General features: G+C 41.1%; 1 protein-coding gene across 8 annotated transcripts in view; it reads right to left on the bottom strand.

Moving 5' to 3' along the window:
* gab1 (GRB2-associated binding protein 1) overlaps window positions 1–26,045 on the bottom strand; it is a 222,751-nt gene that overhangs the window by 14,971 nt on the left and 181,735 nt on the right. For 6 of the 8 annotated variants that reach the window (XM_041190745.1, XM_041190706.1, XM_041190716.1 and 3 more), the window contains 4 exons: window positions 25,622–25,708; window positions 17,680–18,287; window positions 14,268–14,350; window positions 10,152–10,455 (listed from right to left, as the gene is read on the bottom strand). In XM_041190745.1, the coding sequence (XP_041046679.1) occupies window positions 10,152–10,455; window positions 14,268–14,350; window positions 17,680–18,287; window positions 25,622–25,708 (1,082 nt within the window). The remainder of the gene's footprint in view (window positions 1–10,151; window positions 10,456–14,267; window positions 14,351–17,679; window positions 18,288–25,621; window positions 25,709–26,045) is intronic. The other 2 variants (XM_041190770.1, XM_041190735.1) reach the window with 1 other exon arrangement.

Raw genomic sequence — 26,045 nt, 5'->3', positions numbered from 1 at the left:
AAGACTTCTGAAAGCCACATCCTCAATTTTAGCCGTTACCTCAATCTTTCAAAATACACAGGAAACAAAACACGTTTATCACTGGCATTAAGGCTAAAATTAAACTACTTTCTCAAAAAACCTCCATTGCTTGCTTTAGCAAGTGGATGAATACTTGGCTCCCACGGGCAGTAATGGCTTCAAGCCCAAGGATGGCTGGAGACTCAAACTTGCTTCCCCCTCAAGTTGCACGAAGGAGGTTAGTTCATTGTAGGCTGCTGAGTAATGCACTATATTAAACAGAAACTTCTGGTCAGAGGGAAGGGAGAATAGGCTTGCCCTCCTTGAACTGGGCAGCCAGGGTTTCCCAATTGCTTAATGGAGTTGTCCAACAAAAAAGCAAGCCCTGCTTGATGGGGAAGCTCCCAGATTTGGTTGCCAGTTAGCTGAGTTAACTGATATCAATATGGAGCAATGCAAGGAGCGTTAGTCAGGCATGGTGCCTCTCAGTTGGGGGTGGTGAGGGTGGTAAAAATAAAATCAGCAAACACTTCTACTCCTAGGGCAGAATTTTATGGCTCCACCGTGGCAGGGGTGGGGCCATATAAGGCAGTGCCGTCAAATGCAGCAAGTGTTTCAAGGGTCCATTGACTTCAGCGGGACTGCAAAATCCCACTGGTGTAAAATTCTGCCCCTAAATGCCACTCAGGGATCCTTGGTGGGACTGCATATGTAATTGTCAGGTTTGGGCAGGATTAGTACAAATGTAAAATACTGCAGAAATTTTTTTTTGTTATTCATTCATGGGATGTAGGCATCGCTGGCTAGGCCAGCATTTATTGCCCATGCCTAATTGCCTCGAAAAGGTGATGGTGAGCTGCCTTCTTGAACTGCTGCAGTCCCTGTGGTGTAGGTACACCCACAGTGCTGTTAGGGAAGGAGTCCCAGGATTTTGACCCAGCGACAGTGAAGGAATAGCCATATATTTCCATGTCAGGATGGTGATTGGCTTGGAGGGCAACTTCCAGGTGGTGGTGTTCCCATGTGCCTGCTGCCCTCCTCCTTCCAAATAGTAGTGGCCGTGGTTTTGGAACCTTGTCAAAGGAACATTGGTGAGTTCCTGGAGTACATCTTGTAGATTGTACACACTGCTGCCACTGTGTAAGGTGGTGGAGGGAGTGAATATTTGTAGATGGGGTACCAATCAAGCAGGCTGCTTTGTCCTGGATGGTGTCAAGCTTCTTGAGTGTTGTTGGAGTTGCATTCATCCAGGCAAGTGGAGAGTATTCCACCACACTCCTGATTTGTGCCTTGTAGATGGGGAGTCGGGAGGTGAGTTACTTGCTGCAGGATTCTGAGCCTCTGACCTGCTCTTGTAGCCACAGTATTTCTATGGCTAGTCCAGTTCAGTTTCTGGTCAATGGTGACCCCCAGGATGTTGATAGTGGGGGATTCAGTGATGATAATGCCATTTGAATGTCAAGGGGCGATGGATAGGTTCTCTCTTGTTGGAGATCACTGAATCTCACAGTGCAGAAGAGGCCCTTCAGCCCATCAAGTCTGCACCTACACCAAGATGGTCACTGCCTGCCACTTGTGTGGCACGAATGTTACTTGCCACTTGTCAGCCCAAGTCTGGATATTGTCCAGTTCTTGCTGTATTTGGACATGGATTGCTTCAGTACCTGAGGAGTCATGAATGGTGCTGAACATTGTGCAATCATCAGCGAACATCCCCACTTCTGACGTTATGATGGAAGGAAGGTCATTGATGAAGCAGCTGAAGATGGCTGGGCCTAGGACACTACCCTGAGGAACTCCTGCAGTGATGTCCTGGAACTGAGATGATTGACCTCCAATAATCACAACCATCTTCCTTTCTGCTGGGTAAGACTCCAACTTAGAAATGCTAGAAATCTAAAGTGAAAATAGAAAATGCTGGTCAGGCAGCATCTTTGAAGAGAGATAAACAGCTAATATGTTGGATTAATGACCTTTCATCAGAACTTGGAAAGTTAGAAATGTAACAGGTTTTAGTTAAGTAAAGAGGCAGGGAAGATGGTTGGGAAGAGGGAAAGACCAAAGGGGGAATCTTTATAGGAGAGATTAAATGACAAAAGGGATGATGGTGCCAGGCAAAAGAGGATGGTAGTGGGACAGGAAAAGAAACAAAAGATGTGTCCAGAGGACCTGTAAATGAGAAGAACAGAATCATCACCAAGAGCTTCCATCCAGCAAAAAAAAAAGAGGGCAGAGGTTATAATCTGAAATTGTTGAAATCAAAGTTAAGTCCAGAAGTTTGTAAAAGCATCTCTTCAAAAGATGAAGTGCAGTTTTTCAAGCTGGCTGTAAGTGTCAATGGAACAGTGCTGGAGGCTGAGGGCAGAGTCGAAGTGGAGCAGAGAATTAAAATGACAGGTGACCAGAAACTTGATGTCACATTTTAAAGACTGAGTGGAACAGTTCTGCAAAGCAGTCATTGAATCAGAGTTTGGTCTCCCCAACGTAGAGAAGATTGCATTGTGAGCAGCAAATGCAGTGTATTAAATTGAAAGTAGTACACATAAATCACCTTTGCACCTGGGTGCAGCGTTTGGGGCCCAGGGCATCGGGAAAAGGAAGAGGTAAAAGGCCAGGTGTTGGATCTCCTACGCTTGCATGGGCAGGTCATGGTCAGGGAAGGTGGTGTTGGGGATGATAAAGAATCCCCCTGCCCTTCCTGTTTACTATTTTGAAGGAATCATCACACCAATCTGGTCCATTCTTCAATCATTTGTACATTGTGAACAGTGAATAGAGCATACTAAATTAACAATCATCTACTCTGGGAGATCAAACACAGGTTGGGTTGCCACTTTGCAGAACACCTCCATTCATTCTGGAAGTGTGATCCAAACTTCCAGGTGCTGTCATTTTATTCTCTGCTCCACTAACCTCTATCTTTGATCTCTCACATTGAGCTTCTTTAGAACAGTGTAAAGATTGAGAAACAGTACCTCATCTATGGATCAGTCACGTTGCAGCTTTCCAGGCTCAATATGGAGTTCAAGAATTTCAGGTCATAACCACTGCCCCATTTTTTGTACAGCAGCTACTGTTGAAGATTCTGTCCTCATTTACAGTTCTCCTAGACTGAGGTATTGTCTTTTTACTTCTTTATCATCCCCTTTTGCCTTGTACCACTGTCACTTAATCACTCCTCTGCTTTCAACGCTATCAGAGGCCTTCCCTTTTGTTATTTTCCCCATCTCCCCCTTTGCCTGACTCTGTCCTTGCTTAAAGCCTGTTACATCTCCAACTCTTTCCAATTCTGATGAAAGGTCAGTGAATTGACATGTTAATTATTTCTCTCTCCACATATGCTGCCTACCCATCAGAGTATTTCCAGCTTTTTCTGTTTTGATTTTGGACAGGATTAGGTTTGGCAGTGATGTTCTCTACGACTAAATAGACTGCTGACACTAGCCATTCAGGATAACATTAACATTAGCTATTTAGGCTAAACAGCAGATGTCTATGGGATTGTACAACAGCAGAGAGTGAGTATCTGGAGAAATTGGCACAAGAAAGGAAACAACTCTCTGCAACCATTTGAAAGTACAACAGTATAAACCAGGCGTCCGATGAGTGGCCCGTGGGTCGGGTGTGGCCCCAGAGAAATGTGGAAGAGAAGCAGTTTGTGATTAGAGGAGCAACAACACTGGTGGCAGTGTACATGCTCTGGTAAAACAGGTTAGGGGGGCTGTGTGTGGAAGAGGGAGAGAGGAGATTAGCGGAGGGAGAGAGGGACTGCAGTGTCATGCTGTGCCGGGTGGGGGAGGGTGAGACACACACAGCGCCGGGCTGGGTGGGGGAGGGTGAGATTCACTGTCAGGCCAGGGATGGAGCGACTCACTGCCAAGACAGGCCAGGTTGGGGTGGTTGGGGGGGGGCACGGAGGAGCGAGGGGGGCACGCGGGATTGAGAGCGCTTGGGTGAGAGTGTGTGTGTGTGTACACGTGTGTAGGAAATGTATGTGTGTGTGTGTGTGTGTGTGTGTGTGTGTGTGTGTGTGTGTGGGCAGGGGTCTGGCTCACTTGAAGTCTCAAGATTCCCGCTCACCCTCACATACAAACATACAATCATACCCACTCACTGGTGGCTGAGGGTGAATGAGTGAGCATCAAGAGATTGGGAATGAGCCAGACAAACAAGCTCTGTCTCTCTCACACTCTAATGGTGATCTTTATTAATTACTCTTTTTTAATTACCAATTTGTTGCTTTGACATTGCTTTATTTTTGCTCAGCAAGTTGTTTCTTTTCTTCATACCTCAACTTTATTTTGAAATTCACATTTTGTTGTGCCAAACCTTATTTTTATGAAATTTGCTCATTGGCCCCTTGAGTGAGAAGAAAATGGAAATGTGCCCCCCCCCGCACCCCCCAAGTGAAAAGATTGGACAAGCCTGGTGTAAACTGATTTACAATGTAGTACAAAGTGACACTTCTTTCACACATGCACACATACACACATGTCAGGCCTGTTAACTCAGCTCAACAGTGGATGATGTGGTAATGCCCTATTAATGCTGTTGGTCTGCAGTACAGGTGGATTTAAAAAAAAACAATTTACATATTTTACACATGCATTAGCATATACTGTGTACACAATTCTTACAACTTGAGGCACAAGAAGTACAGGTTTTAAAATATAATTGAACTGATGCGTATGTCAGCCTGTCTCCCAATAAAAATCAGATCAAGAGTTGGCTGGTTTCTTTGCCAAAGTCAAGTCTGAACTTACATGGTTGGTGATTTCTAGTGACAAGAGTCATATTCTGGCCAATTTCAGGATATCTTAGATACCCACTTGCTATATATAGTTCTATAATACTTCAAAGGGTGTTACTGAAATGTGTGTGCATTAATATATAGATTTCATACAAAACCAAATCAGAATAAGTAGTCCATGCTAATGAAATTCATCTGAATCAGCACTGAAAACAGTAAATGCAGCATCTATGGAGCCAACTATTTTCTCCCTTGCCATTCTAGAACAAAAACTAATTTGGATTATTCTGCAGAAATGCAAAATGAGAGTACTTAATACCTCTCTCTAATTTCCACAAAATGTGTGAAGTGGCTGCAATCTTACTGCAGTTAAACAAAGGTGCTTCCCCAGAATGTAGAAAATTACAGATTCTCCATGTTGATTATACACCAATGAACTTGGGACCAAATGTCATTTAGGGGAGGTTATCTACAAGAGGATGTTGCCACTAGCAATTTTTCCAGCCTATATGGTTCAGTGATCTTGCTTCTGCCTTACTGATGGCAAAGCCCATGCTGTTAAGGAGCAATTGTACGTTGGCCTCCCATGTATTTCTGGGATTGCTTTGGTGGTAAAATGGTCCAGCAGGGACAGACTCAGGGACCCAATGATAATGATGATTCATGGTGATTATTTTTCATTAAACATTTTACCATCTCTCTCTCTCTGTCAGCAGTTCCAAGTATTTTTATTTGCTGCCAGTTCTTTACAAGTTCTTTTAAAGGCCCTCCTGTACTAAGTATTTTGGATTTTGTTATATCCTTAGTCATTCCATAATTAAGAGTTCACTAATGCTGCTTCAGCTGGTGTGAATGATCAGTTCAGGGCTATTTTCTCACTAGTTTTTCTTCCCCAGAAGTATATAGCTGGTCACTTGCTCCAATAATATGCCCACTATCAGGAATTTGCAGAGGTTGGGTAGGAGAAAAAGGATGCAGTAATCTTGATTCTGCCGCACAATGTCATGAATTGACTGCCATTCTCAGATGAGCTGTATGTTCATTTTTGTTTCCTCTAATTGTCAAGTAGTAACAGCAGTGATTGGCACACACATTTTATCTCTGTGGTATAGGCAAAAATCCAGCCCAGAATGATGGAACAAAGTCTTCTCTCTCTGTTGGATTGAAAGGGTCTATATGAAATATGTCTGACACATTTTCCAGTGGGTTTATTAAACAGAACTGGCAAGAGATTGGTACCAAATGAGAAAACAATGAAATGGCTAGTGTGGCTATGGCAGAAACATTGGTGCAATGGAGATCGCTCTTTGGAGTTTAAGTACATTGTTGTGACAGACTGGAAAGAGCTTTCCACCCCACTGGCCCATGCAATATACTTGACCTCAGAAAGACTGAACCCACTGAGCACCACAAGTGGAAATGTATAACTCCCTAGCACTGCACAAGCCATATGTTCATAGCATTATAGTAAAACATCCAAAAGCTTCACAGAATTCACGGAAGCTGTAATCAGACAAGGGATATCCTCTTACCTTGACGAGCACAAACAAAAATCAACAAAACTCAAATGCTAGCCTGCTTATTAGAAGTAGGAACAAAACCTACAAAACTTTCTGAAAATAGTTGTTCACAGTGTCATGTTACAATTAACTCTCAATTGCTGAAAATCTGCTTCAAATTACAAAAAAATCCATTACATTTCTGCAACAATGCATTCATATATCTACAATGAAAACATCTCCTCTGCAGTAATTTTTTAAAAATTCATTTATGGGATGTGGGTGTCACAGGCTAGGCCAGCATTTATTGCCTGTCCCTAACTGTCCTTGGGAAGGTGGTGGTGAGCTGCCTTCTTGAGACACTGCAGTTCATATGGTGTAGGTAGTCCCACAGTGCAATGAGGGAGGGAATTCCAAGATTCTGACCCAGTGACAGTGAAGGAAAGTTCCAAGTCAGGGTGGTGAGTTCCCATGTGTCTGCTACCTTTGTCCTTTGAGATGGTAGCGGTCATGGGTTTGGAAGGTGCTGTCTAGGGAACCCTGATGAGTTCCTGTAGTACATCTTGTAAATAGTACATGTTGCTGCCGCTGTGTAAGGTAGTGGAGGGAGTGAATGTTTGTGGAAGGGGTGCCAATCAAGCAGGCAGCTTTGTACCGGGTGTAGTCAAGCTTCTTGAGTGTTGTTGGAGCTACACTCATCCAGGCAAGTGGACAGTATCCCATCACACTCCACTTGTGCCTTGTAGATGGTGGACAGGCTTTGGGGAGTGAGGTGGTGAGTTACTCACTGCAGGATTCCTAGCTTCTGAGCTGCTCTTGTAGCCGCAGTATTTATATGGGTAGTGCAGTTAAGCTTCTAGTCAATGGTAACCCCAAGGATGTTGATACTGGGGGAATTCAGCAATGGTAATGCCATTGAATGTCAAGGGGCAGTGGTTAGATTGTCTCTTGTTGGAGATGATCATTGTCTGGTGAATGTTACTTGCCATTCATCAGCCCAAGCCTGGAAATTGTCCAAGGTCTTCCTGCATTTGGACATGGACTGTTTCAGTATCTCAGGAGTTGTGAATGGTGAACCATTAGCGAACATTCCCACTTCTGACCTTGTGATGGAAGGAAGGTCATTGATGAAGCAGCTGAAGATGGTTTGGTGTAGGACACTACCCAGAGGAAGTCCTGCAATGATGTCTCATAAAAATGAAACCTGACAATCTAAATCTGCAGTATTATAGAAAGTTTGCCTGTAAGTGCTATTGATTCCACTTAGCAATTGCATTTCAGGAGGCAAAGATCAGCACAAATATGCATCTTTGTTAACCACAACATATATATGCCTAATTGATACAATTCATCCCCATGGACAAAAAGATGCCATTAGAAATTAGTATAGCCATACCACACATTAAGGATTATAAAATAAACTGCGTATCTTTCATAGTCTGCTCCCCATTAGGAAACAATCACTGCCTAAGAAATCTAGACCTTACTCTGCCCGGCTGACAATATCTTAAACAACACCAATCCAGCTGAGGATGCTGTTTTCTTTTATAATCATCTTCATAGACTTCAACAAAATTTGCAGGAAATTTGATTGATAGGGAAAAGAAAATTTCAGACACCCCCTCCCATGGGATCTTATCTCAAAGTTTTAACAAACCTTACAGAATTTATAAAATCCTGAAACCCAAACAATATGGATGTTCTGAAATCAGTTCCACTCATGAACCTCCCTTTTCCCTCTCCACTAAGTCTGCACAGGCTTCTGATAATCCACGCGTTTCTCATTATTGTTTAACAAGATTGGGAAAATACTCCTAAAATACTCCAGATAAAACATTTCTGAACACAAACCCAAGTGTCACAATATCAATAAACCACAAGTACCAGATACAATAACAATGTAAAATAACAAATTTTCAGTGTCTTTCAATCTACGTGGAAGTATAAGTCACTGATTGTTACGGATTAGACTTTTCTCAACATATCAAATATGGTAACAAATCAACACTCAATATATGTTCTGAGCAAAAATCTGGAATTTTATCTTATAAAAGTAACTGACATTTCAAACAAATTTTAAGCACCCCAATACTATTCCATAAAAGAAATGATTGCTTTCTGTCACTGCAGCAATGCAATTCAGGCTCAGTGACAGTACATGCAAGCTTGCCTTCAACTTATCGGCTTATAGTCTATCCACAACCAAGCTACTGGATTGGAATACTCTACTTTTATAGGGGTACATCATCCCTCAAAGGATGGTGGTGACATACTCTGCAATCACCAGTACCACATCAATCTAACAATCTGAGTAGCATGGGTGTTGCGTGCCAAGGAGCGTTGATTGCATAGAAGCAAAGGACGAAGAAAGGATAGCAGATTATTTAGGTCATGTTCTTCAAAGTTTAACATGCATATATTGTCACTAGGATCTTGGTGAAAGATAATAAATCATATTTGTGCTGTGTCCACTTGATTGTGTAAAACGCCCCGCAAAACAATTGTAGGCTTTGTTTTTCCAAACTTTGGTTGTGTTCAAAGAGCATTTGGAGCTATAAAGCAAGAGGGCCAAGTTTTGAGGTGGGAGCAAAGAGGTGTTGAAATACATTCCGGGAAGGGTGTTTTTCTTTCCCATCCCTATAGTTATTGGCACCAAGATGCCAAATATGCCTAGTGACAACAGTGATGCAAGAAACTTCAATTCACTTCCTAATGAAACATTAAAAATAATTTTTATACATTACTTTAATGCAGGTATTGTTAAAATTAACCCAAGGTCTGAGCAGCAAATGCAATGTGATGTTTGAGTATAAACTCAGCTAATAGCATCCTTCACCAGTGACAGCTTTACGATAAAAGCATTTTGCAGAAAGGCCCAGGTACAAGAGCACATCAAATTTATAAAAATGGAAAAAATACAATAACATTCCAAACACAAATCAAAACATTTTAGCATTTCACCATTTCTAAAATAGCAGAAGATTGAATCAACGTAGCTAATTTACTATCTGAAAAGGAACAATTCAGGTGGTTTAATGTAATAATGTCAATTAAAAGATAATTTCAACGAAAACCGTGAAGTGTCCAAGCCAATCTTGACCGTGCAACTAAACTACTGTGTCACGTTTGGCTGGATAATAGCACTTCTTGATCACAAACTTAGAGAATAAACTCTGACAGAAGAATCAGAATCCATTCAACATACATCCACATATGCAATAGGGAAAGTCTGCTTCACAGTTGAAAGCAATTTAATGCTAACAAACCAAAAGCATTTGAGAGACTGCAGATGACCTTGTAACAGGATTAGCACCATTATTTTCCACATAAACTAGATCAGGCTTTTCTCATGAACAGTAGTACTGGAAAAGGCTCTGATACATCATTTTGAACTTGGAAGAGTCCTTCAAGCATATTTTTCAACTGTATTAAAAAAATCCTAAATTAATATGTAAAATTCAATTCTATTCTCACTTATTTCATAATTGCAACACTGCAAATATAATCTTTAAAAATTGCAATGTTGAATCCAAATTTATAATCTAATTGGCATTGCAACGAGTAAATAGCTTCAGTGCAAATTTTACATTTTTTGCCCAAATTGTGCAGTGAACACTTCAATTTCAAAAAACATTTTCATTTTAAAATCTTACACTTCAATGTGAGAATCATAGACACCTCTTGCAGAACTCCAAATTACACCAAATATTTCAAAATAATTTTATCTTGAATTTCAAATAAAATAATATTTCTACTTTTTGAGAATGCTTTCTGTGATGAATCACAAAATATTAAAGTATCTACGTTATACAATCTTGTCATATTTTTAACACAAGAAGGGTTAAACCACAATAAATACAAACAAACTGAAACAAGTAAAAGCAGTACAGATCTACTCTTACCTTTCCTGTCAGGTTTAAGGTTCCTGTCCACTGGCGGTGGCTGACAATCAGCAGTAGGTACTGCCCTCCTGGGAGGTGTTTTTGGGCTTACCCTGAAACCCATGTGTGCTGGAGGTGGTACCTGCATTCCCAGTGCGGGGAAATCAAAAGGACCAGGTGTCATAGCTACATAATTTGTGTCCTGGGTTGGTTCAGTGTGGCTGATTGACTGTAGGCGTGGTGGAGAGTTGGCATCCATGGGTACGTAGTTCTGGTCAGCTTCTTCATTACACAAACTTGCCAGTGGCATCATACCCTTCTTTTGCTTAAAATTGAAGGGAAAATAGTCGTAAATTAAAAAAAAACATTAATTTAAATTGTCAAGAAAAAAGTGTAGGACAGCATTCCCTTTCGTGTCAGCTTGCCAAATGGCAGCATTCTCACCTCAGAATCAGAAGGTCCTGGGTTCAATCTTTACTGCCGGTCTGAGCACATAAGCTAGACCAACTTTTCAGTGTGGTACTGAGGAAGTTCTGTATTGTCAGAGGAGATGTTAAACCAATGTGGATGTATAAGATCCCACTGCAGTTTTCAAAGAGGGGTGTAGTGTTTTCCCAGTGTCCTCAACCAACATCCTTAAAACAGATCAACTGGCCATTTGCTGTTTGTGAGACCTTGCAGTGTGAAGCTTGGTTGTTATGCTAACTCATCAGAAGTTATTCACAGGCTGTAAAAGGGCTTTGGTATGTCTCGAGCACAAGAAGGGCATGAGGGGCTCTATTTTAACTCTAAGTGGGTAGGTTTTGAATGAATTAAAATCTTGACCTCATTTGTATCTGTTTGGCTTAATACCATATCAAGCACTGTGTTTACTTATTGAGATACTGGGGGATACCTTGCCCTGGTAGTGAGCCTGGAGGGAGGAGGATTGCCATGGGTTATAGGCCATTTAAATTTCCTCTCCTCCATACTCCATTTTCATTCATTCTTGAGATGTGGGCATTCCTAGCAAGGGTAATATTTAATGCCAATGCCTAGATGTTGTGGTAATGGTGGGCCTTCTTGAGCTGCTGCAACCTGTGTGGAAGGTTCTTACAATGCTGCTAGGTAGGGAGTTTCAGGATTTTGACCCAACGATGTTGAAGGAATTGCAACATAGGGTAAGGATGGTGTGTGACTTAAAGAGGAGTTTGAGGATGATGGTCTTCCCATGCATCTGCTGCCCCTATCCTTCAACAAGGTGGCAGTTACTGGTTTGGGAGGTGCTGCTGGAGAAGTGTCAGCAAGTTGTAAGCTGAAATAACACATAGCGCAGCCATGATACACAGTGGATGTTTACGCTTTACATCTATTCTGCTATATCCAGGCTTGACCAACCTTTTCACTTGGGGGGGACACATCACATTTCCATTTTTTTCTCACTCAAGGGCCTGACGAGCACATTTTGGAGCAATAAGGTTGGGCACAACATAAAAAATGAATTTCAAAATGAAGTTGAGGTATGAAGAAAAGAACAAACTTGCTGAGCAAAAATAAAGCAATGTCAAAGCAATGCACTGATAATTTAAAAAGGAGTAATTAATAAAGGTCACCATTAGAGTGTGAGAGGAACAGAGACTGTTTGTTTGGCTCATTCCCAATCTCTTGATGCTCACTCATTCACCCTCACCCACAGTGCGTGGGTGTGAGATTGTGTGTTGGCATGTGGAGGTGAGTGTGGGGCTAAGTGGGCACCTTGAGACTGTGAGTGAGCCACTCGCACCACCATCTGCCCCCTCCACCCCAATCCCTCTCTCTCCCACACCAACAGGCAGTGAGTCTCTTCACCCTCACCACTCCCGCCCACACCACCGCATCCAGTCTCTCCCTGCCCAGCAGCGTCTTCCTCCCCCATCCAGCCTGGTAGCCAGCCTCTCTCCCTCTGCCAATACCTCTTTTTCTAGAGCACTCACTGCCGCCAGTGGTGCTGCTCCTTCAATCACAGACTACTTCTTTCCCACATTTGCTGCTAATAGGCTACTGAGCTATTAGCTGCAAACACGGGAGAGGAGCAGCCCGTGATTGGAGGAGCAGTTTCTTTCAGAAACTTCCACTCCATTTACCAGCATTTTGAAAACTGCCTCTGGGCACCACGCTGGGGGCTTTGTGGATCACAGCTGGCCCGCTGGCCACACGTTGAACAAGTCATTGCTATACTTATAATCTCAACGTTTTTGTGGCAAGTTAATTTGCAACTCTGACTTAATGACAGGAGTGACTAGACAAATGCACGACAAGCATTTGAGACTGTACCTCAAAACAACAAGGGTTAAACACTGATCTACTGCAGAAACACTGCCTACTATAGAAGAATCCAGCAGTCAACTATTGTTTGAGTTATGAGATATGAGGGACTAATCTAGAAAGCAACCTAAAAAGTAAATTCTATAAAGAAAAATAAAGACTTGCATTTATATTGCACTTTTAATGACCAACAGATGTCTAATAGCACTTGACAGCCAATGAAGTACTTCTGATTTTGAATGTATATAATGTTATAATGTAGGAAATGGGGTAGCTATATTGGGCACAGCAAACTCTTGCAAAAAACAATATAATGACTTGATTTTTAATTTGAGAGTTGATTGGGAGTTAAATCTTGGCCAGGAGACCAGGAATAATTTGACTGGTCTTCTTTGAAATAGTGCTATGGGATCTTTTACATCCATCCAAATAGGCAGATGGGGCTTTGGTTTCAAGTCTCATCTGAAAGACAACAGTTCTGACTGTGAACACTCTCTCAGCACTGCACTGGAGCGTAAGTGTAGAGTTTTGTGCTCAAGCCCTGCATTCGGACTTATATCGAAAACTTGTGAATCAGAGATAAGTGTGGCTCCAACTAAGCCATGGCTGACATTCTTACATCATTTCTTTAAGAATTACTCAATGATAATGACTTAGATGAGGGAAGTGAATGTACTATTGCCAAGTTTGCAGATGACACAAAAATAGGTGGGAAGGCAAGTGGTGAGGGTGACACAAAGAGTTTACACAGGGATATAGGCAGGTTAAGTGAGTGGGCAAAAAACTTGGCAGCTAGGATATAATGTAGAAAAATGTGAGGTTATGCACTTTGGCAGAAAGAATAGAGGAGCTGAATATTATCTAAATGGAGATAGACTGCAGAAAGCTGCAGCACAGAGGGATTTGGGAGTCCTTGTGCATGAATCCCAAAAATCGAACAAACAAGTTCAGCAGGTAATAGGGAAGGCAAATGGATTGTTGGCTTTTATTTCAAAGGGAATGGAGTATAAAAATAGGGAAGTCTTGCTAAAACTATACAAGGCACTAGTTAGACCACACCCAGAATACTGTGAACAGTTTTGGTCCCCTTATCTAAGAAAAGATATACTGGCATTGGAGGCAGTCCAGAGAAGGTTCACTAAGTTGATCCTGGGTATGAAGGGATTTTCTTTTGAGGAGAGGTTGTGTAGGTTGAGCCTGTACTCATTGGAGTTTAAAGGAATGAGGGGTGACCATATTGAAACATAAGATTCTTAGGGGGTTTGACAGGGTAGATGCAGAGAGGTTGTTTCCCCTGTGGGAGAGCCTAGGACCAGAGGGCATAATCTGACAGTAAGGGGTCACCCATCAGAGATGAGGAGGAATTTCTTCTCTGAGGGTAATGAATCTGTGGAATTCTTTATTGCAGAGGGCTGTAGAGACTGGGTCATTAAGTATATTCAAGGCTGAGATAGACAGATTTTTAATCAGTAAGGGAATCAAGGGTTATGGGGAAAAGGCTGGAAAGTGGAGTTGAGGATTATCAGGTCAGCCATGATCTCATTGAATGGCACAGCAGACTCGATGACTGAATGGCCTACTTCTGCTCCTACGTCTTATGGTCTAACATCTCTTCTACAAATACTGTATTTGGTAATAACTACTCCTGGACAGAGAATTACAAAAAGTTATGATTTTGGATGTCACGATTCAGGCTAAAATAATTGGTTATTTTAACAATGCCCCTTTGTACCTTACAATATACACCAAAAAGATATGTTTTTACATTTTGAAACCAAAAGGGTTAAGAACACAACATTATAAACAAACACAGCCTTGTGATGTCTTACATTAAAATAAGTAAAACATACTTACTAGGTAGCTACTAAACCCTTCCCCAAGATCGACTGAATTTGAAAATGTTCTCGGAATATCATAGCTATCTTGAGGGCCGCAGTCTGTAAAAGAAGGTGTTTCAAGAGTGAGGTTGCTAAAACCAAAGTGCTCTCCCAGGGAAGAAAGTAAAACACCAACACCAGAATATGTTAAATTCGATGTTGGAAAATGCCTAATTCATTCAAAGTAAAAACAAAGCCAATGGTTTGAATTACAAAAACTTTTGGTGTCGCTTTCCTATAAAAACGGCAGTCAAGACTGCTTTCAAATATTATGACATTTGTTTTGCCCATTACGAAATTGTACAGATTTTTAAGACATTAAGGGCTAGGGGTACTGCACATTTAAAAGTGGCTGTTTCTCTATAACTAGAAGATGTCTAAGGTGGATCTTTTGTACCGATATAAGTTAATGTGCTGAAATTTTACAGTAACAATATAACAGCTTTAAAGCTGCAAAGAAATGGATTTATTACAAATATGAAATAAAATGATTAATTGCACAGAAGTTACTTAATGTCAGGGTTTTACTTCAGCCTGCGCCTCCTTTTATTTTTGATCTTTACTGCACTCTACCAGCCCTTTCAAAACAGAAAACTCACTAATACTGACCTGACGTTTTTAAAAATTAGAAACGGCAACAATTTTCTATTCAGGAAGTGAAAATGTTGAAAAGATTTGAGAGCAATGAGTGAGTCAGTGCACGGACACATGGTCACAGCATGCTGTAGTTCTAGTTTATAGCAGAAATTAGCCATGTGCCAACTTCCCCATCAAGGGAGGAGAAATGGAACTGAGGTGCCTCCTCAAAGGGAGGAAACTACCCATATACTCATGCATGCTTCCTACTTTCAGGTGGCAACAGCAGCCGAATGCTATCTACACTTAGCTGGAGGGGATTACATGGTATTAGCTAATTAGAAGGAGAATAACATTACTCACAGTAAAGTTAGCTGATGTCACAGTTCCCAAAGGCTGACATTTTTTCAAAAAAATATTTTTGCAATCCAATGACACCTGGGTGACTTTATTCATGAATTACTAAAAGTTAGTGTGCAGGTGCAGCAAGGAATTAGGAAGGCAATTGGTATGTTGGCCTTCATTACAAGGAGGTTTGATTGTAGGAGTAAAGATGTGTTGCTGCAGTTGTATGGAGCCTTGGTGAAATCTCACCTGGGGTACTGTGTACAGTTTTGTTCCTCTTATCTAAGGGGCGATATACTTGCCATAGAGGGAGTGCAATAGAGGTTCACCAGATTAATCCCTAGGATGGTGGGATTTATGAGGAGAGATTGAGGAGTCTGGGTCTGTATTCCTTAATTTTGAAGAATGAGAGGTGACTGCATTGAAATTTACAAATTTCTTACAGGGCGTGGCAAGGTGGATCCAGCTAAGATGTTTCCTCTGGCTGGTGAGTCTAAAACCAGGGGACATAACCTCAGGATAAGGGGTAGGCCATTTAAGACTGAGGTGAGGAGGAATTTCTTCACTCAGAGGGTGGTGAATCTTTGGAATTCTCTACCCCAGACGGCTGTGGAAGCTCAATCGTTGAGGATGTTTAAGATAGAAATTGATAGCTTTCTAGAAGCTGATGACATCAAGGGATATGGAGATAGTGTGGCAAAGTGGCCTTGAGATAGATGATCAGCCATGATCTCATTAAATGCAGAGCAGGCTTGATGGCTGAATGGTCTACTCCTGTTCCTTTGTACTTGCATAATACATTGAGATCTCAGCCTGTAGCTACCCCAAATTGAAATCCTTACCTATTTTAGGTTGAATTTGATGATTTCATAAATGGTATCAGGAAGGTAAAAAGCATGAAAGGGGAAAAGTTGGCATATAGTCTGACTATTGCAGCTTCTCTATGAGATTCAGTCACTTTTATCACACCATGGCAATAACTTAACAGCGAGGAATGAAAGGGTTGCCAATCCCTATCGAGTCAACACTCACATTCAGCAACTAAATCTCTAGTAGCTGTCACCCAAACACAAATCAAAGCTCCTATCCAACCTGAAATGCTAATTTTCCTTTATCGCGCACCAAGGTACTAACAGATTTTTAATAAATTATTACATACAAAGTAGAAAAAGTTGGGATAAGAGAATTTTTTTTTGCATTATAATTATAAGTACATCCTATCATTCTAATTTGATAGCAATTAATGGCTGTACATGGACACACGCCTGGCTGGTTTAGCTCCAGAATATAGGTGGCAGAAGTACCTGACATTTAAGCAGGCTAACAAGGATGTTGCTAGTAAAAGGCAATTAGAAATGAAACAAAACTGAAGAAAATAAATGCTCATACATTAACACTACTGTCTGAGGCTCTATCTCATACATTATAATTCTAGAACTGCACAAAAGGAACATTTTTATGTATTATGTGATACAACTGAGACAGCCACATCATGGTTCCCTGTTCCACAGAATTGACATTTGTGCCTGCTGGAACATAATGCACTGAAGTTGCTAATGGACAAGCTCAGACATGTGCTAAGCTCAATGACTTACAGATCCCTCTTCGGAAACTCTGAAAAAATCTGTACATGTTAAAGTAATGTCATGACAGTTTGTGGCATTTCTGAACCATGCTTGGTCAACAGGTGACCATCAACTTATTTTATACAGTAGCGTACACTCTTAACATTACAAACAAATTCCTCCTGTTTTAACCTTCACAAAAATTATACATTTATTATGAAATTAGGTTTATATTGAAAAATATACCTCCTTTCAAAAATTAATTTTTTTCCCTTCAAAACTGCTCGACACTCTATAAACAAGCCAATCAACAGGGCATTTTAGAGTACAGATTTCCAGGCATATCTGAACACTTGATTTCCTCATGCCACTATTTCCAAGTCATAGTTCTGGACAAGTACAGACTTGTCAATGTGTACCAGCTTTTTTGGCTTCACAGCTTGTCCTTTAGGTGACAACTCCACATTTTCAGAAAACATCCTTCCCTTAAACCCACTTCCCTTCGCTCCTCCATCTAAAGGTGTTGATTAGACAAAATTCCATGGACTCCTCGTGGACTCTCGCACCTCAGCTGAGAGAGAATCATGCCAAGTCCAATGCTGTCCTCACCTGACTGACACACACACACACACACACACACACACACACACACACACACACACACACACAGTGTAGGAGGACGAAAATGCATAGTAATCAGAGCAGGAAGCTGCTTTGCTTTTCCTCTCATTAACCGAGCAGCAATGAGACCAACTGCAGCACTCTCATTACAATCGTAGCTGCAACCAGATACCTCAACACAGCCTGGCAATGGAACCCAGGGCCTTCCTGGTCTTTATGATTCAGTGGATAAACAGAGATATCAGAGAAGGTACGGTTACTTACTCAAGCCACTGAACTGACCTTTTCTTAGCCAATGGCCTTCCACAGTGCCAATGGTATTGCTTCGAAGAGTTTTGCCTGACGTAGGAACGCTGTAATTAGTGTCGGCCTCTGAGGATGAGCGTGGTACACAATAGGTGTCCACAGGAGAACGGTCAAGAGAGAGAGAAGGTTTTGGTGGGCGAGGTGGAGGAACATCTGGTATAGGTTCCAACTTTGAGCAACTTTGACTCAGGGTCCCCTCTACAGAAGGTCGTGGAATCTGATAAGTGCCTCCAGGTGTTGGAGGAATGTCATAACAGACAGACATCTGTCTCATTTGATTTTCTATACCAGATATCCGTGAGGGTGTATTAAATACATATAAATCTCCTTCACTATCAGCAGCCAATGGAGAGCAAGTTCCAGCAATTATGTCTTGAGAATAACTCCTTGGCAGGTTATAAAGACTTGAATCTGTGGACGTGGAAGTAACTCTGGGTGGGGGAGAATCATAAAAACTTTGCTGAGAAAAGAAGCCATTCATAGCCTGTTTAGATGCAGGAGGTGCCGGGGGCTTGTGTGAAGGTACATTGTCATTGCAGTCAGTTTCTGATGAGGTGGACTTGGTCAAAGAATCTGTATGCAACCTGAAAAACAAAGCAGAACACCTCAAAAAACAGTTTCTCACACATTAGCACCATTAGAAAAGTGATCAGTGCAAATCAAGTCTGCAATTAGCTGCCTTTAGTGAAAACTGATTATATGGAGGCGATTTAGCAACCCCAACTTTTCTTTTGGGTAATCTATGGATTAGAATGCTTAGCTGAACTTTTGTAATTATTGCAAAAAGGAAATGACACAGGAGATATGTCTTCAGTGCTGGCCTGCTGATCTCACCTGCTTATAATTTAACCAAGAATGAAAGAAAGGGTAGGGCTGCTACAAGTACACACATTAAATAATCACTTCAATCAGCAGACAAGAGAAAGTAAATCAACTGGAATGCAAACATGCAGACAAGAAATTTTACATTTAAACTTCAAATCAAACTTCAGTGCTTTATTTAATGAGAAATTTTAACCCAGATGTAAACCTATTGAAACTTCGCCCACCGTAAACCTTAACTCATCCAAAGCTCTGATGCTCATACCCTATACTGCATCAAGTCCCACTCACCCATTACCCTGGTCTTCACCAATTTATATTGAATCCTGCTTCCCCATGCCTCAAATTTAAAATTCTCATCCTGGTGTTTAAAAGAAAAACACATTACCCATACAGATTACACATTTCTCAGCAATTGTGAATAAAACTTTAACAACGCCAATTTCTGAAGAATATCTAAGTATATCTACAGGAGCTGTGGAGCGGTTTTGTGGCATTTTCATAGAAAAACAGAAAAAAAGAAAATATTACAATGGAGATGACAGGCAAGTTACTATTTCAGGTGTGAACCCTCCTTCACCTGAAACACTAAATTTAATCCATTTTCCCCAGAGCTGACTGACCTGCTGTGTCTTCCCAGCCTTTTCTGTTTTTGATTCAGTATTTTCTTTTTACCCATATTTTCAATGAGTTTTATCCAAATAAACAGAATCTCAGAATTGTTGTGGCACAGAAGGATGTCATTTGTCCCATCATGTCTACACCGGCTCTCCAAATGAGCAACTTACCTAGTTCAATTTCCCTGTTTTCTTCCTGTAACCCTACACATTCTTCCTTTTTCAGTTAACAGTCTAATTCTCTTTTGAATGCTTCAATTCAATTGAAACTACCCCCAACACACACTCAGGCCGTGCATTTCAGACCATAACCACCCGCTGCATGAAGAAGTTTTTCCTCATATCACTTTTGCAAATTACTTTAAATCTGCGCCCTCTTGTTCCTGATCCTTTCATGAGTGGGAAAAGTTTCTTCCTATCTACTCAGTCTACGCCCCTCATGATTTTGAATACTGCTATCAGGTCTCATCTCTTCACCAAGGAAAACAGTCCTAACATCTCCAATCTATCTACGTAACTGAAGTCTCTCATCCTTGGTACCACTCTCGTGAACCTTTTCTGCACCCTCTCTAATGCCTTCACATCTTTTTTAAAGTGCAGCATCCAGAACTTTATTTTAAACTTGATTTATTTTATTTATATTTATTTACATATATTTTTAATCTTATTTATTCTATATTTTTTTTAAAAACTTTATTCTGAAGGTAATGAAATTCCGCAATGTTTGGAGCACATACAACATGACGCAGCATTTAACTAATATAATTAGATGCTCGGAGGAAACAGAAAGAAATTACACACATTTCCCTTTATTCAAATGTACAAACTCCTGTTAAAAAAATGTTGCTTAACCAGAAAAAGTTACCAAAGGTTGTTCGAAATATAACACAGCATTATCAACTAATCAGTCACCTTACACCAAAATCTAAAAGCCCATCCAAATGATTTGGTCTGAGTTACATGAGATAAATAAATGCTTTAATCCAGTAACAACTCAGAATGGTTCACAAATTCCGTTGTCAGAAGCCGAAATACCTGTATCGTGCACCTTCAGAAGGACATAGCTGGGCTGGTGGAATAGGTGGATGTGTGGCAGATGAAATTTAATGCAGAGAAGTGTGAAATGATAGGTTTTGGTAGGAAGAACAAGGTGAGGCAATATAGAATAAAGGACACAATTCTAAAGGGAGTATATGTGCTCAAATCATTGAAGGTAGCAGAGCATGTTCAGAAAGTGGTTAAAAAGGCATATGAACTTCTCGCCTTTACAAAGAGGCTAAGAGCACAAAAGCATGGAAGTTATGGTAAACTTTTATAAAACACTGGTTTGGCCTCAACTGGAATATTGTGTCCAATTCTGGGCACTGCACTTTAGGAATAATGTCAAGACATTAGAAAGGATGCAGAAAACAATTACAAGAATGGTTCCAGGGATGAAGAACTTCAGTTATGTGGATAGATTGGTGAAGCTGGGACTGTTCTCTTTAGAGAGCAGAAAGTTGAGAGGAGGTTTGATGGAAGTATTTAACCCATGAGGGGCCTGTACAGAATAGACAGGGAGAAACTGTTTCCATGGGTAGAAGGGTCAAGAATCAGAGGATACTGACTTAAGGTAAATAGCAAAAGGATAAACATTTTCATGCAGCACATGGTTAGGATCTGGAATGCACTGCCTTAGAATGTGATGGAGGCAGAGTCAAACGTGGCTTTCAAAAAGGAATTAGATAATTATCTGGAGATAAAAATGTCCAGGATTATGGGGAGAAGGCAGGTAAGTGGGACTAGCTGAGTTGCTCTTGCAAAGAGCTGGCGTGAACACAACAGGGTGATTGTCCTCCTTTTGTGCTGTAGCCATTCTATGATTCCATAATATACGACTGTAAATCTCAACTTCTGGTAACTGCAATAATAACCTTTAATGGTACAATATCATAAGCTGTGCAAAACAGTTACAAAATAAATTCTGGGACGAGTATTTGCCAATTTTTGAAAGTATAGAATAATCCATACCTCCATCCATCCACACATGAATATCTTGGCATTATTCAGTGCTCACCTCTCATTGAAACAAAACACCTTGCATAACTGGATTTATGGTATTTTCCCATAGTCAAATAACTAGCTGTGTGATCCTAAAAAAGCCCTAAATCAAAGTAACCTATAAGAGAAGCCTTACGCCACTTAACATGCAGGTTTTTAGCTACCTTAAAATTTTGAGGTATAACTTCTGCAATGGTGCACAAGGTCTTTTTGCTGCTCATCACAAAGTTGATTGCTGCAACATCAAACATCAGCATGTCACACACATTCCTCCTACTAAGTCCAAAAACTGGTGTATGGATCCACAAGCATTGGCAATCTGCACACTGAAGCCCAGTCAGCGGCCATCAGCAACCCTTACAGTACTTTCTGGGAGGTGTCACTGTGTAATAACCAGTAGACCCTCAGGAGCTGCAAAAGCCATCTTCTCTTTTGTGGGCTTGATTTTCAAATTGGTATCAGGAACCTATAAGTGGGATTCTGGCCTTTATGGAAGTGGCCAAATGAGAGGTAATACGCATGATCCTGTGCAAGATCCCCCAGGATACGATATTTTCCACCTTATAAAAAACCTTTACTTCTCCCCACATTGGTTAACCGGACAGCCTTGCACTAATGTGTACCAGATTGCCTGGGTTCACTGCTTTCCACGTTGAAAATTCCATTCTTGCCCTCTCTGGCCCATTAACAAGTTGCTCAAGGATCATAACCGGCTGTTAATTGGAGGCAAGCTGGTTCCCACCTCCCTCCCCCGACCCTGCCCTCACTTTGAAAATCGGAGTGTATCCTAGAGGCATTGGGATCTAGAAATGCCTACCGGGACTGCTATTATCAAATCATACCCCACCCTGCCGGGAACTGAAAATACAGCCTGTGAACTAGTAAAAGGATTGCCAGTATCCTTTGCACAGTTTCAAGGTGGTGAGATAATTAGCTTTCTCCAATCACAATCAATTCACCATTCTAGGGTACCATGAGGTAAGCATCAAATTAGGATACCTTGTTCAATTTTCAAAAGTCATTACAGAACCTTCAGTTCCCATTAGGTTTCAAGCTTAAACAATGGGGCTACTCCATTCATTATGTGACATACCTAGTCTCAGACACACACCTAGTCTCAACATCCTCTTAACTCTTGCTTTACCATTAAGATAAAAGCAAAATACTGCAGATGATGGAAATCTGAAACAAAAACAAGAATTGCTGGAAAAACTCAGCAAGTCTGACAGCATCTGTGGAGAGGAAGACAGAGTTAACATTTCGAGTCCGTATGACTCTTCATCAGAACAATGGTGTTCTGATGAGGAGTCATATAGACTCGAAACGTTAACTGTCTTCCTCTCCACAAATGCTGTCAGACCTGCAGAATTTTTCCAGCAATTTTTGTTTTTGTCTTGCTTTACCATCTTCTGTTCGACCTTTCGGATTCTGCAATGTCTTACTTTTCTCAGCTCAGGTGGTGCCACCAAAACACAGCAGATTACCCTTGTCCTCCTGGGTTGAGATGTAAATACATGGTCTGGTCCATGCCCTGAAGCTATCCATACTGAGCTGCAGTTAGTTCACCTAAAGGTGAACTGTTCTTTGTATTTTGGGGTCAGGTTTCCTAGCATTTTCTCCACCACTGTCAGAGCCTCTCTCTCGCTCTCAATGGCTTAAAGAAGTTTGTGTGGTAGATCTGCTCAGACTTCTTTCTCTGAAGTCACCTGATCTTTGTAGTTCACCACCTTTATAGCATCACAAGGTCCTTGCCACAAAGCAAAGAGCTTGCTTTCAGATGTAGAGAAGGACCATAAGATGGTTGCGTTGGAGTAACCATCTCTATCTGCTCCCTCACCTTCATTTTGTGTTCAACAATATTTTTAGAGGGTTCCTCTTTAACTTTTTCAAGGATTCTGCAAGGTTGTTTCCCACACAACAGCTCAACAGGGGAAGGCTGGGGCTCCCCACTAATGCAAGAATGATTAAGGCACTAGGATAACCCAATTTTTCCAATCCTTATTGATAACTTTTTTTTTGACATGCACTTGAGAGTTCCATAGAACTCTCTTCAAGGCCAGTGTTTTGAGGATGGGCACACAAGGTCCTTAGGTCTTGATGTGGAGCAAGGTACAAACATCTTTTATCAGTTTGTACATACAGGGAGTACCTGGCCCGTTAAGATTTCCTTCCGGTTCCCCATCTGGAGAACATCTCCAATTCATCCCATAAGGTTTCAGAGGTCGTGCTCCTTGATGGAATTGCCTTGGGATATCTTGTGCAATAATCAATGACTAATAAGCTATACCAAAGGGGTCAGCACATTAGGTCCATAATGTTCCTTTCAAAGGGCAGCTTAATTATTGACCAGCCTTCATCCTTTGACACAGTTGAGCACACCAACCTCCTTCATTGGCTGTCCACCATCGTCCAGCTGAGGGGCACTACACTCACCTGGTCCCAATTCTTTTCTATCTATTCGTAGCCAGAGTAAAACTTACCTTGGCTTTTCTTTCTGCTCTGTCACCTCTGGTGTCCGCCAAGGATCTATCTTTGACCCCCTTCTGTTTCTCATCTACACATTGCCCTTGGCAATATGGAGAAAACAGCATTAATTTTCACAGGTAAGTTGATGACACCCAGCTCTACCTCACCACCACCTCCCTTAATTCCTCTACTGTTGCTAAATTATCAGACTGCTTATCCACGATCCAGGACTGGATCAGCAGAAGATTCCTCCAACTAAATTTAGGGAAGACTATAACCATTGTCATCGGTGCCAACTCCATTCCCTAGCTACCAACTCCATTCCACTCCCTGGTGACTGTTTGCGACTATCAGTCTGTTCACAACCTGTTTGACTCAGAGATGAGCTTCTGACCACATATCTGCGCTGTCACTAGGACTATTTCCACTTCGTCTGCCTCAGCTCATCTGTTGCCGAAACAAACCCTCATTTTGTTACCTCTAGACTTGACTATTCAAACATACCCCTGGCAAGCCTCCCACTTTCTACATTCTGTAAAGTTGAGATCATCTAAAACTCTGCTGCCAGAGCCCTTGCTTGCACCAAGTCCTGTTAACCCATCACCCCTGTGCTCACTGATCTAGACTGGCTCCCTGTTACGCAAAAGCTCAATTTTAAAACTTCATCCTTGTTTTCAAATCCCTCCATGGCCTTGCCCCACCCTATTTCTGTAAGCTCCTCCACTACTAGCCTCTGAGATATCTGCGCTCACATAATTCTGGGATCTTGAACAGTCCCTGTTTTAATTCCTCCATGAATGGTGGCCATGCCTTTAGCTGCCCAGGTTCCCTCCCTAAACCTCTCCCCACCCCTCTTTCTTCCTTTAAGACGCTCCTTAGAATCTACCTCTTTGACCAGGCTTTTGGCCATCTGCCCTGATATTGCCTTACATGGCTCAGTGTCTTATTTTGCTTTATAACACTTCTGTGAAGCGCTTTCGGACATTTTACTTTACAAGTGCTGTATAAATAGAAGTTGCTTTTGCTGTTATTATTGAGTCAGGGACTAATGGAGTACAATACTGAGGCTTGGATCCACATTTCAGTTCCTCAGCTCCTAGCCTCTTTCAGTGTCTACTTGCTTTGAGCCTCCTCTTTTATGCATGGCTGGCTGAGGAATGTTTCTTCCCAATCCAAGTCCAATTATCTTTTAAGCGGAGGCTCTTAAAGAGGCCATAACATTCTTCTGGGAACATGACCTTCATCAACCCTCAGCTGATATAACCAGCCCTTAAATCAACCTGCTACAATATTCTATATAATATAGTGCACAGACACAATTATCCATGTGAATATTTGATATACTATATGTTATATATATCTTATATATAAAAACATATTTAGGGTGTACCTACAAATGCCAACTCTGATTAAGTTAACCAATTAAAAAAGATATAGGTGACATTTTTGCACCTAACATAACTTTCAAAGATAACTCACTAATGCCTTATCCTGGAACGTTCCTTTAATTGCACTATAGTGTTTAGACAGGCCTTACGTATCATTGGATTCGGCTGTATTTAATTTGCTTACCCACCAACATATGAAGAGGTTAGAATCAATTCATAAAGGTATCCATTTCAATGATTCAGATTAGAGGATCATATCAAACATTTTCTCAAGGGTCTACATTGGTTAATATTTGATTAAAAAATAAGTGCCATGCAACCTCTACCAAGGACTCAGGATTCACCAAGCATGAGTCCCACACCATGCCATTTCCCCCAAACTCTTTGTCAAAGTTTCACAAAAGCCACTGTAAAGGGTTAGTAGGAAGCAGATGTATCAAGTTAGAATTTCAAGCGGTGGCAAGATGTAGTTTGCAGAGTGGAAAGCCAAACCATTTCTGACACACAGATCAATTCTGAAATGCTGAGAACTGCAAACGAATTTATGTTTCCACTGTAGACCCATTTACAGTTCAATAAACTCACTGGTTGTGAAACGGATGCTTTTTGCTTTCAAAATCTTCCAGCAGAAGATACTCGTCCCCCTCTTCTGTGGCAAAAGATGAGGTTCGGCTATTTCACAGAGGAAATGGAAGATGACAACATAAAGGCTCAGCTAAATCTAATTTCAGTGCAGAATGTAATAAAGATCTTAATTAAACAAAAGGAAACATTCATTTGCATGAAAGTGCCATCTTCCATTGAAATGCAGCTGACGACAAAGCAGTGTATTGCAGGATATAATGCATTCCATGTATATCCTGTCAAACTATAATTGGCAACAATCACAAACCGAACAAAGTATATAAAATTTGACTGAAGGACAGACAAATAATTGAATAGCTGTTGTATTTTTAATGCTTCAATATACAAACTAATATTTAACAGTTACTGAAGTATCAGTAGATTA

Source organism: Carcharodon carcharias, chromosome 1 (assembly GCF_017639515.1).
Source record: "Carcharodon carcharias isolate sCarCar2 chromosome 1, sCarCar2.pri, whole genome shotgun sequence".
Taxonomy (NCBI): domain Eukaryota; kingdom Metazoa; phylum Chordata; class Chondrichthyes; order Lamniformes; family Lamnidae; genus Carcharodon; species Carcharodon carcharias.
Note: the sequence above shows the minus strand (reverse complement) of the source record. Positions and strands in the feature narration are given on the sequence as shown.